The 16,909-nt window shown below is 40.2% G+C and overlaps 1 protein-coding gene across 2 annotated transcripts in view; it reads right to left on the bottom strand.

The window, feature by feature from the left end:
* Positions 1 to 451: 451 nt before the first annotated feature.
* Positions 452 to 16,909, bottom strand: part of OPRM1 (opioid receptor mu 1) — a 33,048-nt gene continuing 16,590 nt past the window's right edge. Inside the window, exons 2-4 of one of the 2 annotated variants that reach the window (XM_074948646.1) lie at positions 10,970 to 11,322; positions 6,454 to 6,974; positions 452 to 2,028 (exon numbers count right to left, since the gene is read on the bottom strand). In XM_074948646.1, the coding sequence (XP_074804747.1) occupies positions 1,990 to 2,028; positions 6,454 to 6,974; positions 10,970 to 11,322 (913 nt within the window). In that variant the 3' untranslated portion in view covers positions 452 to 1,989. The remainder of the gene's footprint in view (positions 2,029 to 6,453; positions 6,975 to 10,969; positions 11,323 to 16,909) is intronic. The other variant, XM_074948647.1, reaches the window with a different exon arrangement.

Here is a 16,909-nt window from a genome sequence, read left to right as displayed (position 1 = left end):
CATTAAATGGACTATAGCATAATAGTGACATTGTCGGTGTTGGTCAGTAACCAAGCAGGCTGAGGATTATTCAGTTTTCCTTCCTGGTACAGATAATGTGTGAGATGATTCTACTTCTTGCTGTTAGCCAAGGAATAATAAAATATACTAGCAAAGTGTGCATCACATTCCTCTCTAAAGGCTCACCCATCATTGCAACCAGATCAAGGACTTACTCCTTGAAATCTGTTGCTGTAAAGATGACCCATGCAAGAGGTTCATAGTTTTGTGTTACTGCAAGAGGTGGCTTCCCTGGATTAAATTCTGTGGCAACATGAGGCAGCTTTCAACAGAAAGAGAAACAAATGGGTTCTATTTTTTGTATTCTACTGATGCACACGGTCAGATACTCAGCTGGAAGGAATTGGTGTAGCTTCATTGACTTCAGTAGTGCTATCCTGATTTATACCAGATCGGGGTTTGGCTCTCCATCTGTATTACACTATTCATGACAGAAACAAACATGTTCACACTAAAATATTAGAATTTTATATGCACTTTAATTACAAGAGGGAGAGTAGGTTTTATTTTACAATGCACGTAAATTCATGTAAGTACGTTTTGCCTCACGAATAACTTGACCATTTAATTATATACAGCAAATACCAAATAGTGGCTACAAAATACCATATTACGACAAATTTATCTACACGGATAGTTGTCTTTTATACCAGAGAGCAGGTTACACGGCAATTGCTTCTGCACAGTGTTTCTTTTGTACATTTTAAAGTGCTTTAGCAGCCAACAGAAAATGGAAATACAGACTACAATTTTATTACATTGATTAGAAAAACATAAATGTTATGGGCTTGGTTTTAAAAAAATTAATTTACTTGCAAAATGTAACTTTACTGTTTTTCTTTTTTAAAAAGACCTAAAGTGTGTTCTGTATTTGCTTAAGCTCGTCACAGATTTAACAATAGTGATTTACATTTTATATAGGTCCTTTCATCCTGAAGGATCCCAGACTGCTATACAAAAAATGAGTACTTGGATGTGTCTGAGATGTTACTGATTGGACAGGTGAAACTGGAGAAACTAGCTCAAAGAGAATTTATAAACACACTGTGCTAGCTCTGAAAAGATTAACAATATACATATATTCACAATGGAATTTACAGAAAAAGCTGCAGTCCCTTTATTGATCCATTTTACCAGCAACAACAACCCAGAGGAACATCAAACCTTTCCAACTGTTATTCCCACTTGCTTCGTCCTGAACAAATGACAATGCATTCTTTTTATTGGTAAAATATTTTTGTATGTTAAAAGTGGAAGAGGAGGTTAAGGTTTGGGCTTTTGAAGTGAGCATTGAAAAAAGTGAGTAATTTTCCATTAAAATGCTGAAAGGGTCATACTTTTTGAGAAAGTTCTCTCTGTGACACAGGTAGCTTTGATCTCCTTTGTTATTGTAGCTGATTAAGTGATGATTGTTCATATAAAAAACATGTTGTAACCGATGCAAGAAAACACCATTAGAAAGCACATTTCTAGCTGAAACTGTTCCAAAATATCCCTTGCTGTGTTGTATGCAATTCTGCTTCCATTTATTAGAAAATCACCTCCATTAAGCAGCCTATATTTGTCCATCCCTTGAGTTTTTGCTTCCAACCTAATACTACTGTAACCATTCAGAGCAAAACTCAGGCCATCTGACCCCAGTAATGTCCAGTATTCCCCTTTTAGATAAATGTATATATTCTAGATGAATATGTATATTTTTGTACACTGGAGCATGCTAAGCCCCCATTTCATCTGACCCTGCCTGCTATTAGGTTTCATGCTTCTGTAATGAGCAATGCAGATTTGCTTAGTGGCAAATCACTTTGATGGATCTTAAAAGCAAGCACTTTCCTCCAGGAGGGAAGAAGTGTCTCCTACACATCCCCACAAACACACCTTGGCACTGGTGTTGTGATTGCTTTGAATGTTATGCGGCAGGACACCCTCTCATGGCAGTGGTGTGGCTTCAGCTTCCAGAAGTTCCAACTGAAAGGAAAGAAATTGTAAATACCATGAGTAGGTCATTGATTTCCCCTCCCATGTATTTCTTGCAAATATTTTTTTTGGGTGAATTTACCCAGCATTTGCTGCTACTATCTCACTGTGCAAAGCTGAAGGCAAGAATTTCCTTTCAGTTTACATCATGAAGGCAGAGGAAACTACCACAAAAATTGTGGTTTGAGCTAGTGATCTGACTCTGATTTCAAAATAAGAGTAGTTCTTCCACTTAAAACCTCTTGCTGGTTCTCAGTAACGTAAGGTGGCAACAATTGTGTTCATTTAATTGTTTACTCACATATTTGAATGGGCTAGACCCTCAGCTGGTGTGAATCGACATAGTGCCATTGAATTCCACTGAGTTATGTTGATTTACACCAGCTGAGGATCCAGCCCAATATGTTTACAACAGAGGAATTAAAATAGAGAAATGTCTTCTCCATGACATACACTATGTTACCATGTTTAAACTAGAATACATTACGTGCCAAGCACATAATGGTGGCAGTTTTCTTTCTATACGGAGAATCCTATGTGAATTTCATTAGTAGAGAACAACTTTGGTCCCTTCAATGCACTTTTTGCTGTCATTGCTGAAAAGTTAGTGTTCTCTGTGATACATGGGCATCTTCTTCTAAGCTTTTGCTTCCTATTGTGCCAAATACAATCAATTGTCACTCTGCTAAATTAAGAGTTTTAACTTTCCTATAGTTCATCTGTAATAGTCCAAAAGTTCAGTCTGAGACGGGAATTAAATCCCCCTCCCACGAAGCCCCCGGTAGCATATCATATGGTAGATAGCTACAGTTTTCTTTGTGATCAGTGCTGCACCTGTGCAGAAGGGCACTACCAACAATTTCAACAGCAAAACCTGCCAGTTTTTCTCTCCTTGAAAGCCATTTATCATTTCAATGCTCTGACAATGGGCTATATTTTTCAGTGTTGTAGCAAGTTGAAATCAAGGTGAAACACCTTCCAAATGAAGTGTTTGTTGCTCAAAAAGTAGAGCTCCTGATTAGACTTAGACCACTGGTTTGATTGAAACAGGAAAGGAGAAGCTCTCCCTATACCAGTCACAGAGGAGGAGGTGCTTCAGGACAGCCCTGCTCACCCAGAGAAACACAGGAGAGGAGCCTCTTACTTTTCTTTCAGCAAGGAGGTGTTTTCTTTAACTCCTGGTTTAAAATAAGATATGACCTGAGGTCAAACCCGAGCTCAAATTCAGGTTTAGCAGTGTCAAAATTTCACAAGCTTTATTTCAGCTCTGTCTACAATTCTGTGGTGGAAATTCCACTAGCAGCTACTTAGTTAGAAATGGATTATAATCCTCAGATCTGACTATCCCTATGCTTTGGGGAAATCTGCATCCAAAAATGAATGTTGTGGCTTAGGCCCATCTCTAACTTTTATCGATCAGTTAAAGCTTTCCATTTTTCATATACTAATGAACATGTGTGTTTCCTGATCATTTAGTTCATTTCACACTTTTAAAAACCAGCTTCAGCAATTGCATGCATTTTTATAAGAAAATCAGTTAGTTCCAGTCCACCGAGTGTCATTTATTCTTGATTTTCTTCATGAGTAGTAAGCCAAACAGATTTGAGAATCACATACATTAGAGAAAAAGCAATGGGCTCATTTCTAGAGCCACTCCATGTACAACAGTTATAGAGCTTCAGAATAGGGCCCAGTTCTAAAGAGCTGCTGAATTTAGCAATAAACATTCACAAAAATGACACTTTTCTGCCAACAAGGTTATTTAGGAGTATTCCACTAGAAACCCCACCCCCCAACACACAATGCTTTATAGTAATTGAAGTATGCTATTATTTATAGTGTGGCTATGCCCATTTTTAATAATATAAGGTGCAGTTCTCCCTTAAGATATACAAAGCAGAATTTGATCCACAGCATACTTCTGAGATGGTGCAAAATAATTTAACAGGGGAAAAAAAAGATAGGGGCTACTCTACCTTGCTAACACTGGGCATAATGTAAGGGTGGCATGCTCCGCTCCTGGGAGATGAAGCAACTTGTGTCACTCTTCGGTGATTCTCCCTGGCTGACTCAAGGGATGGAGCTGATGGGTTCTGAAGTGAGTACTTGTCTAAACCTTCTTGGTTAAGGGAAGCTTGGCACACTTTGATTTTTTTTTTTGACTGTGGGGCTGTATATAAATGTATAAATGCACTTACAGTGATGTATAAGTGAGGAAGGAATAAAAAGCAAAGAAGGAATGGAGGGATCCTGAGGAAGTCCCTTTCCCCAAATAAAACTGCTTAATGTTAAAGTACTTTGGACTCTTCTATGAGTGACCCAGCATAGGTATGGAGTATAAAGGAAAGGTCAGACACTCAGCTGGTGTAAATGGCATAATAGCTTTTTGTTGAATTTGATGGGACTATTCGGGTTAATATCAGCTAAGAATCTGGTCCAAAGATTTTAAAATCACTTCTTACCGCAGTCAGGTGAACACTATCTGCAGGATTCTGTTTCCTAGGTTAAAATCTGCTTGAATATTTTTCCTGCACCGAGGATGCTAATGATCCTATTGTTACTGAAAAAGACCTTTTTATTATTCTTTTTTGGCAGCTGCTGATTATCTTAACAAAGATCAGCTGTTAACAAATTGTGTTGATGATGACTGCTGAATTCTGAAAAGTCAATTCATTTTGATGGATTCATTTCTAGCTAATTGATTGTCATCACCACAGTATCTGAGCACCTACTTCAATGAACGCAAGTGAGATACTGCCATCTTTTCAGAACAATTCAATGAATTGTCACTTTCTGACACACAATTCTTTGTCAAATTCCCAAGCAGCTCAAGTCTCAAGCACTTTGGGCTTAATCTTGCTTGGGTTCTCAGTGCCTCCAGTTCTCATTAACTTTAGTGGGAGTTAAGAGCATTCAGTCAGCACTTTGTTAGGGTCCTTTGTCTGTTCCACTGAAAATGATATGAATTGTGCTGAGCAGCCTAAGGAATTAGTACTCATATGAAATCCCCTCTAAGGCTTTGTTTACACTAGAAAGGCTTGTTGGTATAGCTATAGTGAGAGTTCTGTCAAACCCTCCTAGTGTACTGTAGATGCCGCTTATACTGGAAACAGAGTGCTTTTGCTGATTAAGGGCCAGTCTACACAAACACTTAAGGTTTGCAGCAAGTTGGGGTGTGAATCTACCCAGCACCAGCAGGTTTTGTGCCCTTTTTCTTTTTTATGTGAATTGTAAAGAAGACTCAGAAGATCTTGATAAAGGTTTATTTTTCTGCTTCATTTCTTTGATCACAGGAACGTTACGTTTTTCTTTCCCTGTTTAGCTTGATGTTTCCCTGGGAAGACTCAGATGTGGAATAGAAGCTCTCAGACCTAATTACAGGGGCATGGGTGTTGAATCACGAACAGAAGAGCTTCTTATCCAGCAGTTTGACAATTGAATTAAATAGGTGTCAATAAAAAAAAAGACAAAACAAACCCCAGCGTTTTAAACAGCTTGAATAAAAATCTCTTCCCCTCTCAATAAATCAGTTTGATTTCCTTGGTACCTGTGATGCCATAAACCTACTAATTCTTTAAGGCCAGTCTTCACACACGTTGTACTGCTTTAATTATACCAGTATAGCTGAAGTGGCACAGACCTCCCCCCCACAACAAGTGTGGACGCACTTATTTTGTCATAAACTTGGCTTGCATTGTAATAACTTATTCTTCTATGGGAAGGGGTTACAAAGCTTATTTATACTGGCAGAACTGTGCCCACACTGGGGGTTGCACTCGTATAACTATATAGGTTAAAAATATCACACTTCTAACCAACATAGTTGTATTGGTACAAAAACTGTGTGACGACTGGGCCCAGGCTTGCATAGACTTCCAGGAAAAACAGGACCTTCCAGAACTTCTTCATAGACCATAAAGAAGCAAAAAGATTGCACAAATATATTTTCTGCCTTTGAAAGTCACCTTTAAAATGGGAGGAGGATAGGGATATCTATTTGGCTTACCACCATGCACTAGTGGTGTGAATAGAAAAGTCTATGATCCTTCATCGGTCATTCACAGAATGTTCAACAGTTGCAAACATTCTGTAAGTAAGACCATTCGGCTTCTTTCTGTGTGTGTGTGTGTGTGTGTGTGTGTGTGCGCGCATGCGCACAGCCACACACACACACACACACTAGGCCTGATCATGCAAAGTCCTTTTGAGAGCCCCCTACTTCCAAACTTCATTGGGTATTGCGAGCACTTAGCATCTCACTGGATTGGGTTGTGTGTTACGTGTACGCCAGCTGTAAAGATAAACCAAGCTACCTCCTGATACCTATAAATCAGTAAAGACTGTAACTTCGGAATACATGTCATCTCCAGGAGGGAGGCCTGAATCCAGAGATGACATCTCCACTGCTAGTCATACCTGATGGTTAGTCCTATCCACAGTATTGGCAGTGGAGGCATGATCACGAGTGTTTTGTCGGATGCGGGTGGAGTTTTGTTGCTCGATAGTGGAGGAAGTGGGAATGCAGAATTCTCTGAAACATCTTTTGAAGTTTTCATCTAGAAATGCATAAAGGACTGGATTAAGGCAGCTATTTGTGTATCCTAAAGCGATACAGAAGTGCCAGGAGACTGTTTGGAACGTAGTTTCTGGAATATTGATCAAGGCTTTAATGATGACATAAATGTGGATGGGAGTCCAGCAGACAATGAACACCGCCACCACTACAAGGACCATTCTCGTGATTCTCCTCAGGTTTCTATCCTTCTCTTTGGAGCCAGACAGCATGCGGACACTCTTCAGGCGTAAAATCATCAAGCCATAGCACACGGTAATGATCAGGACTGGCATGATGAAGGCAAAGATGAATACACAGATTTTCAGTAGGTTCTCCCAGTACCAAGCTGGGTGAGAGAACGTAAGAGTGCAATCAATGGAACCTAAAGTAAAACAAAATTACAGAGAAGAGTGAACAGTTCAGTGTTTTACTTCCTTTGCTTTAGTCTTTTCCTCCCCTCCCCGCGCCCCACAACATTGTACAATGCAATTTTATAAAATGAGTAACTGAAACAAAACAGTTTGAATGGCTGATGCATGTTTGTTTACAGCCATGCAGGTACTTTATCACAGGTCTGTACATCTTCTGAAGAATGCCGTGTTATTGCTAGCGAGTTGTGACGTTTTTGTTTGAAAGCCAAAACCAAAGGATTCTTGCTTTGTTTTTGTTTGTCAAAAGGTTCACTTATGGTTTACAAACAAACTTGGGCCAATTTTCAGTTTCAGCATGAAATCTGTTGAAACAGGGCAGTTTAAACAGTGTTTTGTTTTGAGGATTTGGGGGTTAAAAGAACAATGAGGAAGGAGGATGGTTTTCAAGCTGTAGAAAGCAGCATGAAAAAGACACAAAAGCAAGAATGGGAGGAGGGGAGCAGCAAGATGAGTGGGTGAAGCAGAGGGAGTGATAGGAGATGAGTTGCAAGCAGGGGATCTCAAAAGTCAGGAGAAGTTTGAATTTTATGCAAAATGAGACAAGACGGCATTGGAGAGATTTGGGGCTCAGTCCTGTAAGGTGCTGATCTGCATGCTATCCTGATCCAGCAAAACACATAGACACATGTTTACACACACTGAAATCAATTGGACCATTGTAACAGGGCAGGCGTCTCTCCCTCCCTGGGGTCCCTTGCAAACAGTCTTGGACCACCTCTTTATTGTCAACACCTCTGTTTGCATTTGTTTCCTCCACCAAGCCATCATCAAAATTTCTGTGCAGCACTTCTACCTAGAATGTCCTTCAATCCTCAGCCCTTTCTCCAGGGAGGAGAAGAAGACAAAGCAATCTCACCAGCCAGCAACCTGGCTTCCCCAGGGCCCTACTAGCCCTCTCTCCTCCCTTTGCACTTCCTTCTTTTGGTTTTTAACTATCTTATTAGCGGATGGGATAGTTAGCTTCATAGCTTATCAGCACACAGTCTTCTGCCCCCCAGTCAGGCACTAACTACTTTCCCCAGAGAAACCCTAAGGATACGTCTATACAGGGATAAGAAACCTGTGACTGGCCCAGGTCAACTGACTCAGGCTCCCAAGGCTCAGGCTCCCAGCTGAAAAATTGCTGTGGAGACACTGGGCTCGGGCTGGAGCCTGAGCTCTGGGACCATGCAGCCTGAGCATCTACACAACAATTTTTCAGCCGAGAGCCCGAGCCCAAGCCAGTTGGCCCAGGCCAATCGCCGTTTTTTTTATCCCTGTGTAAACGTATGCAAAGTGACCAGAGTGCTGGCTCAGCTGCTAGCTCCCAGCAGTCTGTCACAGTGACCTGCATGCTCACAAAAAGCATGTGCTTAAGTCCATCCCTAGTTACTACAGCGTTTACATTTGTGCATAAGAGCTGTGTTGACTCAGGCTCAGAGTAGTCAGCACCTTGAAGGTTTGAGGCCTTAAAGAAGTGCATGGATGGCTGAGGGAGGGAAAGGAAGATTAATTTAGCTGCTGATTGTTAGAGTAGAGAGGCAAGAGCCCAGGAGGCTGGAGAGGAGGTGGTTATACCAGTCTTATTAAACATGGATAATAATATACATATTCAAAAACATAACTCGCTGGCTGAAATGATCAGGTAAGATGTCATCAATCAGATCAAATGTGATAAATATTTCCACTGAATGTTGGGAGTGAAGATGATTTTGTGTGTTTATATGAAATCCCAAATGGTAGAACTCAAGAGATTCCCATAAATATTTTTGAGAGTGTTTTCTTTGCAATTTAATGTATTTAACACACATGAAATGTATTGGCTAGGCAGTTCTTTTTCTGTTATTCATATAAAGACAGCAGTTGCAATGCAAGATTTTCCACACTGCCCTCAAACCGTAAAATGGGTATCTCCACATCTGTGGATTTTTCAGATTTCCCTCCCATTTGTATTATTGCTGCACGTGGAGTTCTTAATCTGCGTTTCTACATGGGTGTTTAAATTATCTTAACCATGACAACTCATCTGTTTAACTCTAAATTGTGACAATCATAGTGGCTACTCATGTTCCAATGTGAAGTTCCTTTCTTTTGTTTGCTCCTTGGCTGGTAGCCACAACTCCCAAATGTCAAGCTGTAGAAGATACTTCTGCTCCACAGCATCAATATCTTAGCTCTCGTATCTTGTTGGCTTTTCTTTTTTTAGTCCTGGATCTACTTCTGCGTTTGCTAGAATTATTATGCAGATGAGTTTTCTACATGGCTCCGGTGTTATTCTGGGTAATATTTCCTGTTAATGTGCTCGTTAAAAAGAAATTCTGAAGTGCTAATATGCTATTATATTCTGGCATATGAGGGAAATGTAATGTTTTATATTATGGTGAATGTAAATCACTAGGTGGGTGTGCTTGATTACAAAAATAAGTTCTGTAATAAAAAAGGAATATTTTTATAAAGGCAGAATAGGCAAAGTCTGAGTAGCATTGTAGGTGCTTTATATGTCATAGGAGAACTTTATTTACAGCATTTCTGTGCATCTAATATATGTGTGTGTATGTGTGTGTGTGTGCACACACATACATACAACGAAAACAAAGCTCTTTAGTGATCTAAGCCAAAGCTCTCAAATATTTAAAGAGGGGAAGTGACATACAATGCCTTCCATATATAATATACACAAACAAGTCGTGCACACAGCTATTACCGTAATGCAAGTTAACATAACACCTTACAGTTTCCGTGTGAGGAGAGATTAATAAGACTGGGACTTTTCAGCTTGCAAAAGAGATGGCTAAGGGGAGATAAGTTTGAGGTCTATAAAATCATGGTTGCTGTAGAGAAAGTAGATAAGGAAGTGTTGTTTACTACTTCTCATAGTACAAGAACTAGGGTCACCAAATGAAATTAATAGGCAGCAAGTTTAAAACAAATAAAAGGAAGTATTTCTTCACAGTCAACCTGTGGAACTCCTTGCCAGAGGATATTGTGAAGGACAAGACCATAACAGAGTTCAAAAAAGAAATAGATAAGTTCATGGAGGATAGGTCCATCAATGGCTATTAGCCAGGATGGGCAGGAATGGTATCCCTAGCCTCTGTTTGGCAGAAGCTGGGAATGAGCGACAGGGGATGGATCACTTTATGATTACCTGTTCTGTTCATTCCCTCTGGGGTACCTGGCAGTGGCCACTGTCAGAGGACAGGATACTGGTCTTTGGTCTGACACAGTAGGGCCATTCTTACGTTCTTAAACCATATCTTCAGATTGTGTGCAGTATCACTAAGCTAACTCATGCTCTTGTCTCTGTAATCCTATTCTTTCTATCATCCTTCCGCTGTCCTCCCCCCCCCAACCCCCGGTCATATTTTTACTTAGAACTTGATTGGCTATCTGGGACTCCTGAACCCCATGAGGAGTTCCAATAAAGTCAGTGCGGGCAAATCTGTTTGCAGGATTAGACTGTAAATGCTTTGGTTTGTACTAGTGGTGCCCTGCACACTTTTTGATAGTTAAGGCTTGATCCGGTGCATTAAGGCTCTTTCCTACATCTTTGAAATCAATGGGAACTTTGTTACTAACTTCAGTTGGCTCAGGATCAGATCCTAGGTCAATGAGTGTCTTTCCACTGATTTCCTTGGGCTTTGGATGAGGCTCTTAATAGGTCAATAATAATTTTTCTTACATGAAAACTGGAAGCATATTTTAAGAAACAAAAGCTCTTGAAAGTATGTTCCTTACTTGTCAACTATAGTTTGTGTACATCTCATGACGTGACAGACTTCATCTAAATATATGTTCATCTGCAGTACTTGGTGTATATTTTGTAAATATAGATTTTTGTTTTTTGGAGGGGCAGAGTAGATGTGGAGGATAAGACTTAAAACCATAAGTCTGGGGACCTTATGGTTTTAAGTGAGCATTTAAACATTCAGTTTAACTCAACCCCAGTTATGAAAGTCAGACTCACCGTGCCTGTATTTTGTGGTTGCCATGAACATAACTGGCAGACCTATGGTTGAAGAAAGAATCCAGTTGCAGACATTGACAATTTTGGCATTTCTGGGAGTGCGAAAATCAAGAGCCTTGACTGGGTGGCAAACAGCTATGTAGCGATCCACACTCATGGTGCAGAGTGTAAAGATACTTGTGAACATATTGTAGTAGTCTATCGATATAACGATCTTACAAAGGATTGTACCAAATGGCCATGTTCCCATCAAGTAATTCACACTCTGGAATGGCAGAGTACTTGTTGCTAGGGCATCTGCCAGAGCAAGGTTGAAAATATAGATATTGGTGGCAGTCTTCATTTTGGTGTACCTAGAAAAATCAGCAAAGTGGGTGAATGAACACAGCTATCAGAATTAATCAATAAAATCAATACCAGTGACTTACCTGTAGGAAGCATCTGTGAAATAACAGTATTGGCTTTGAGATTATCAGAGACACATTTTATAATTAATTTTATTTAATCAAGCAACTGTCTAATGCACAGGCTTCAAATGAAATATTTTTACACACCTCCATGAATGTTTGTAAAACAAAATGAAGTATTGCTCTAATAAGTGACAGTGCAATCTAGGAGAAAATTTGCAGAAGAACCATTATGGCTGAAGCAGAATTGAGACAAAAACTGATTCAACAAATATTTTTAGTATCCACTGGGCACCACACTAGATGAAAAGAACTGCTGTATCTACTAAGTATTGGAATTTCAGTATATAAAAATGGAGACCTAAATCATATATATTATGGCATTGCAATGGTTCAGATTCTTGGTGAAGAAGTAAACAAAGAGAAATGTCCAATATGTCTAAAAATCCAATTTTATTTTAAAAGTTTTTGGCTTGCTACTAATTTTAGGAAAGTTATATTTAAAACTTACAATATTACATAACAAATTTACTATAATTACGTTACAACAGTGGAAAATGTAAGACGATCTCATATCCTGACCTGGTATATTGGTCTGAGTGACTTACATAATTAGGAAAAATTGAATGAGAAAAGAGCTGCTGTTAATATAAGGACTAACTCTTTAGAAGTGTACACTTAGTAACCAGCTTTAAAAATCAATCAGTTAGTTTTAAATCTACCAAGTACCTTTCAATCACAGCTGAACAAGTAGGTTTTTTTTGTTGTTGTTAATTTAAATCTTAATTTGAGTTAGGCCTGGTCTGCACCTCAAATGTAGGTTGACCTCCTACGTTGCTTAAGGCTGCAACAAATGTTGTGCCCTATATGACATAAGTAGGCTGACCTAATCCCGTAGACACAGCTAGGTCGATGGACAGAAGGATTCTTCTTCCACCTAGCTCCAGTCTCTCTAGTGGGTGGATTTACAGGGATGGTAAAACCCCTTCCGTTGCTGTAGCAAGTGTCTGTGCTATAACTCTCCAGCGGCATCGCCGCAGTGCTACAACTGTGCTCCTGTAGTGCTTGTTGTATAGATAGACCCTTAATATTGCTCTGAGTGGTGCATTAACTTCCCCTTTGTTTCATTAACCTTTGTGAACATCCTACAGTGTAGTATTCACTAAGCCATTTGATACTGCATGAGGTCGTTGCGTTTAAAAGATTTGCAGTGGTAAAATGAAACTTTCTCTCACAAAGTAAGTTTCAGACTATTCTGCTCTGGAATTCTGATTGCTTCCTAGGTTGCTAAGCACACTGATTGTCCTGTTCTCAGTGGGTCAGATGATCTTTTTTTAAATTAAACTCCTTTGTGGTCCCACAAAATAACATATAAAGTGCCTTACCAAACAGAAAATGTCTTTACATTTTAAGGACTGATTTGTAAAAGAAACAAATGACTAAAGATCTTTTTAGGAGGCCCTCTGGGGAAAGACGTAAAAGGTGTAAAGGAAGATATTCTATGTTTCTTTCTCTTGCCTTGCTCTGTTTAGGAGTTTTACTGAACAGCTGCTGGTTGTAAGGAATTGGTGGCCACCATTAACTAGTGAAGGCAGATTTGTACAACCTGAACATGGTTTCAAGAACTTTGTTTAAAACTTCTGACCTAGCAGAATATCTGAAGCAGCTACTAATCTCCTAATTTTCTCATTTTATAGCACTGTGTATGTACAGCCATAAGCAACCTACATTTAATGTTTTTGGTTTTTTTATAGTTTTCTCATAGTTTAAAACTAAAACAGCAAGCTGTTGATATCATACTCATATTGCTTTTTTGGGGAAATTATGATACATAGTTATGTATCTAAATTATAAACCAAAGCACAGAATGAATTCTGAAATAATAAAGTACCCAGGCTGCTCATTCTACTGCCACTCCCCACACTGCCAGGACAGAAGGGTTAGTACATAGGTTACTCAACAAACATCAAGGTGATCAGAGAGAGACGTAGGTTCTGTGCGAGGTTCTCAGAGTACCCTGTGGAGACTTCTTTCCTGTGGAGAGGTACTTAGAAGGAGCTGCTGGGATCCTAAGAGATACTGCAACTGTTGGGGGAGATTCCATGTGGGAGAGATTCAGAAAAAGCCAGAGCTATCAAAACAACAGATAGGGAGGAGGGAGAAAAAATTGTCTGGTAGGTGATGGTTTGCTGGAGGGAAAGGGTTAATATGGGCCTGAGAGCCAGTTAACCAGCCTGTTTGCGCCAGAGGGTGGGCCAGGCCTAATTGGAAATAAATCTCAGATGGGGGAGAATAGAGCTTATTGCCATAAAGAGGTGGGTGAACCCAGCTGAAGGAAGAAGACTCACAGGAATGGAGGTGGGAAGTGTGCATGTGTACTCACTTGTGTATGTATGTCTGTATGTATGTATGTATGTATGTATGTGCTCGTGTGCTCTCTCTCTTGCAAGCAGCCTGAAAGAAGGCTGAAATGGAGGAAGGAGAGCAAACAAGCTACTCCAGGGATGAGCTGGAGACAAGGGTCTTGCCCGCATGCTCAGGGTTCAGCTGATGGCCATATTTAGGGTTGGGAAGGAATTTTCCTCCAGGGCAGATTGGAAGAGGCCATGGGGGTTTTTCCCCTTCCTCTGCAGCATGTGGCACGGGTCACTTGCTGGAGGATTCTCTGCACCTTGAAGTCTTTAAACCATGATTTGAGGACTTCAATAGCTCAGACATAGGTGAGAGGTTTATTGCAGGAGTGGGTGGGTGAGATTCTATGGCCTGCATTGGCAGGAGGTCAGACTAGATGATCGTAATGGTCCCTTCTGACCTTAATATCTATGAAACTGTAGTCTCCATGAACCCCTGAGTGAGGGGAGGAGTGTGCCAGCCCCTGAACAGTAGGGTTGTTGAGGGAACAGGAGCCTGAGACTTGGGGTAGGGACAAACTGTAGCAGATTAAAGCTACTTGTGAGGAAGAGGTGGCTTGCTGAGCCCAACTGAGCTGAAGGTTTGGTTTTCTGTTTATTTTTTGTTGGATTTTGGCAAAGGAAGCTGCACCCCTGACAGGGGTGGGGCTCTACAAAGGGGTTTGGCTGAGGGCCAAGGCACTTCTACAGCCATGGTACCTCAAAGGATGGGGGGGGGTGGAAATTGAGGTAGCACTGCTGCAATGCCATGACGGGGCATGCTGGGACAACAACATGCCACACCACATAAAAGGGCTTTTCTACACTTAAATGCTGCAGCTGCACTGCTGTAGTGCTTTAGTGAAGACACCATCTGTGCCAATGGGATGGATTCTCCTATCAGTGTAAGTAATCCATCTCCCTGAGAAGCGTAGATGCGTCGATGAGATTTTTCACACCCCTGAGCAATGTAGTTATACCGATCTAATTTTCTAGGGCAGACCAGGCTCAGATACTTTCATTCTTGCTGTCTTTGCATTATTCATTGTCAGTAGGGCCTTAAAAGTTCATAGACTGTGAATTATTTCATTTCATGGACTATATAAACCACCGATGGAGGCTCTTGCTTGATGCACTATGTAATCTTCAAATACCTAACTGATCTGTTCTTAAATATAAAGGAAGCAGAGCCTTCATGCTTACTGAAAGTATTTGGCTCTCAAAGGCCTAATCAGGTCTTAAATATCTGTCTCTACTGTACATTTTAAAGCTTATATGGGGGGTCGGCAACCTTTGGCACATGGCCCATCAGGGTAATACCCTGGCAAACCGTGGCCACTGGGAGCTGTGGGGGGCCGTGCTTCTGGATGGTCAACATAAACAAAATGTCCTGTGGCCTGCCAGTGGATTACCCTGATGGGCCACGTGCCAAAGGTTGCTGACCCCTGGATTATATAAATGGCTTTTTTTCTAAAAGATGAACTACATTAAAAGTGATTATTTGCCCAAATAAGGGGATTGTTCATATGTCCAGTATCATGTCGTGTGCAAATAGATTACTGAAGTAATTGGTTTAAAAGACTTTTAACATCATACAAATATAACAATCCTTCCCTAAAATATAGATTCCAAAGACTTCATCAAAGCTATTATGTTTTCTGTTTAAGTATCAACCTGCTTGTGTGAGTATTGTGCATAGACTCTTCTGTTATCCAGCCCTTCTGGCATCTATGATGTGGTTATAGTACCTTGAAGTAAGTGTGTGTGTGTAATTGTACCACATCTACATAAGTTAAAATATATGTAGTAACATTTGTAAAGAAATATGATGGTGTAAATTATTAAGAATTTAAAAAGTTGGAATTTTATTTAAGGCAACTTTGAAGCCTGAAAACTATCTTTTTATTGGCTTTTGTATTTAAAAAAAAAAAGCCTTGCATCAAAACCTATAAAAATTTGAATGTCAACATTTGGCATATGGAATTTCAACAGCTGAAATTCTGAAAATGCTGAGGTAAGCTGACTCTCTCTCTCTCTCTCTCTCTCACTGGTTATGTAAAAAGTAACTTGTTCTACCAGCAATGTTGTCTCCTTTTTCAATGAAAAATGGAAACCAAACTACTATTCTCCTAGGAACCCTTAACAAATGGATCCAAATTTCTACAGGATAGAAATGCATTCATTTTTTTAAAATTGAAACTACGGGTTGCGGGTGTTGAAGTTTCTTATTTGTAACAGGTTTGCTTCTCCAATGCCTTGCACCTTGTTTAGTTGTTTATATCTGTCCAAAAATGGGCCAGATCCTAAGCTGCCCTAGACATCATCTCAATACAAACGGAGGCAAGAGACAGAGGTGTGAGAATTGCAGCTTTCATTAAAATACACATTAGGTTTCTCATCCTCAGGGTTGCAGAGAAATGCTTGAATATATAAACCCTAGAAAGATTCAAAACTTAAAGCCAGAAGGCAACCAAAAAGTAGCTTAAATATCATGATCATATGACTTTTCCAGGCTTGACTCATGCATTTTGAATACTACTCCTGCCCCACCCAACTTTGTTCCTAATGTTCCCTGGGTGTGCATGTTACATCAGAGGGGGCTGGGGCCAGTGGAACTCCAAGCTAGAGGAATCCTCAGCTGTCCCATTAGAGCAACTTTCTGGCCTTAGGGCGACCAGATTGGTACAAAGAGGTTAGAGCAGGGGCCAAGATCTGGTCCGGTGAGGGCACAGGAGGTGGAAAATAAATGAGAAAATGGCTGTGATGTCATTTTGGGAGTTTCTTTGCAGGAAGAAGGCTCTTATGAAACTGTTAGGCTGCTGTTGTGCTCACTGAAATAAGGGGGCAGGCAAACCAGCCATTAGGAAATGTGCAGGAAAGACCCGTATACAAATAATGGACACGGTTCCTACAAATCTCTCTCTGCTGTGCTCGGGGACATTAAATTATTTCCCCAAACTAACACCCTCTGTGCACAAATGACGTGTTAAAACAAATGAAGACTTATTACGTTCAGATGGATGCATGCATTAAACTAGTTTATGCACTTGAGGTCTCCTTGAGTGGGCTTCAGAAGATTAAAATGCATGAAATACACCAAGCTGAACTAATTTAAATTAGCATTTATTTTCATGGCTGCTCTG

The sequence above is a fragment of the Natator depressus genome, chromosome 3, assembly GCF_965152275.1.
Source record: "Natator depressus isolate rNatDep1 chromosome 3, rNatDep2.hap1, whole genome shotgun sequence".
Lineage (NCBI taxonomy): Eukaryota > Metazoa > Chordata > Testudines > Cheloniidae > Natator > Natator depressus.
This window is presented reverse-complemented; position numbering and strand designations above follow the sequence as displayed.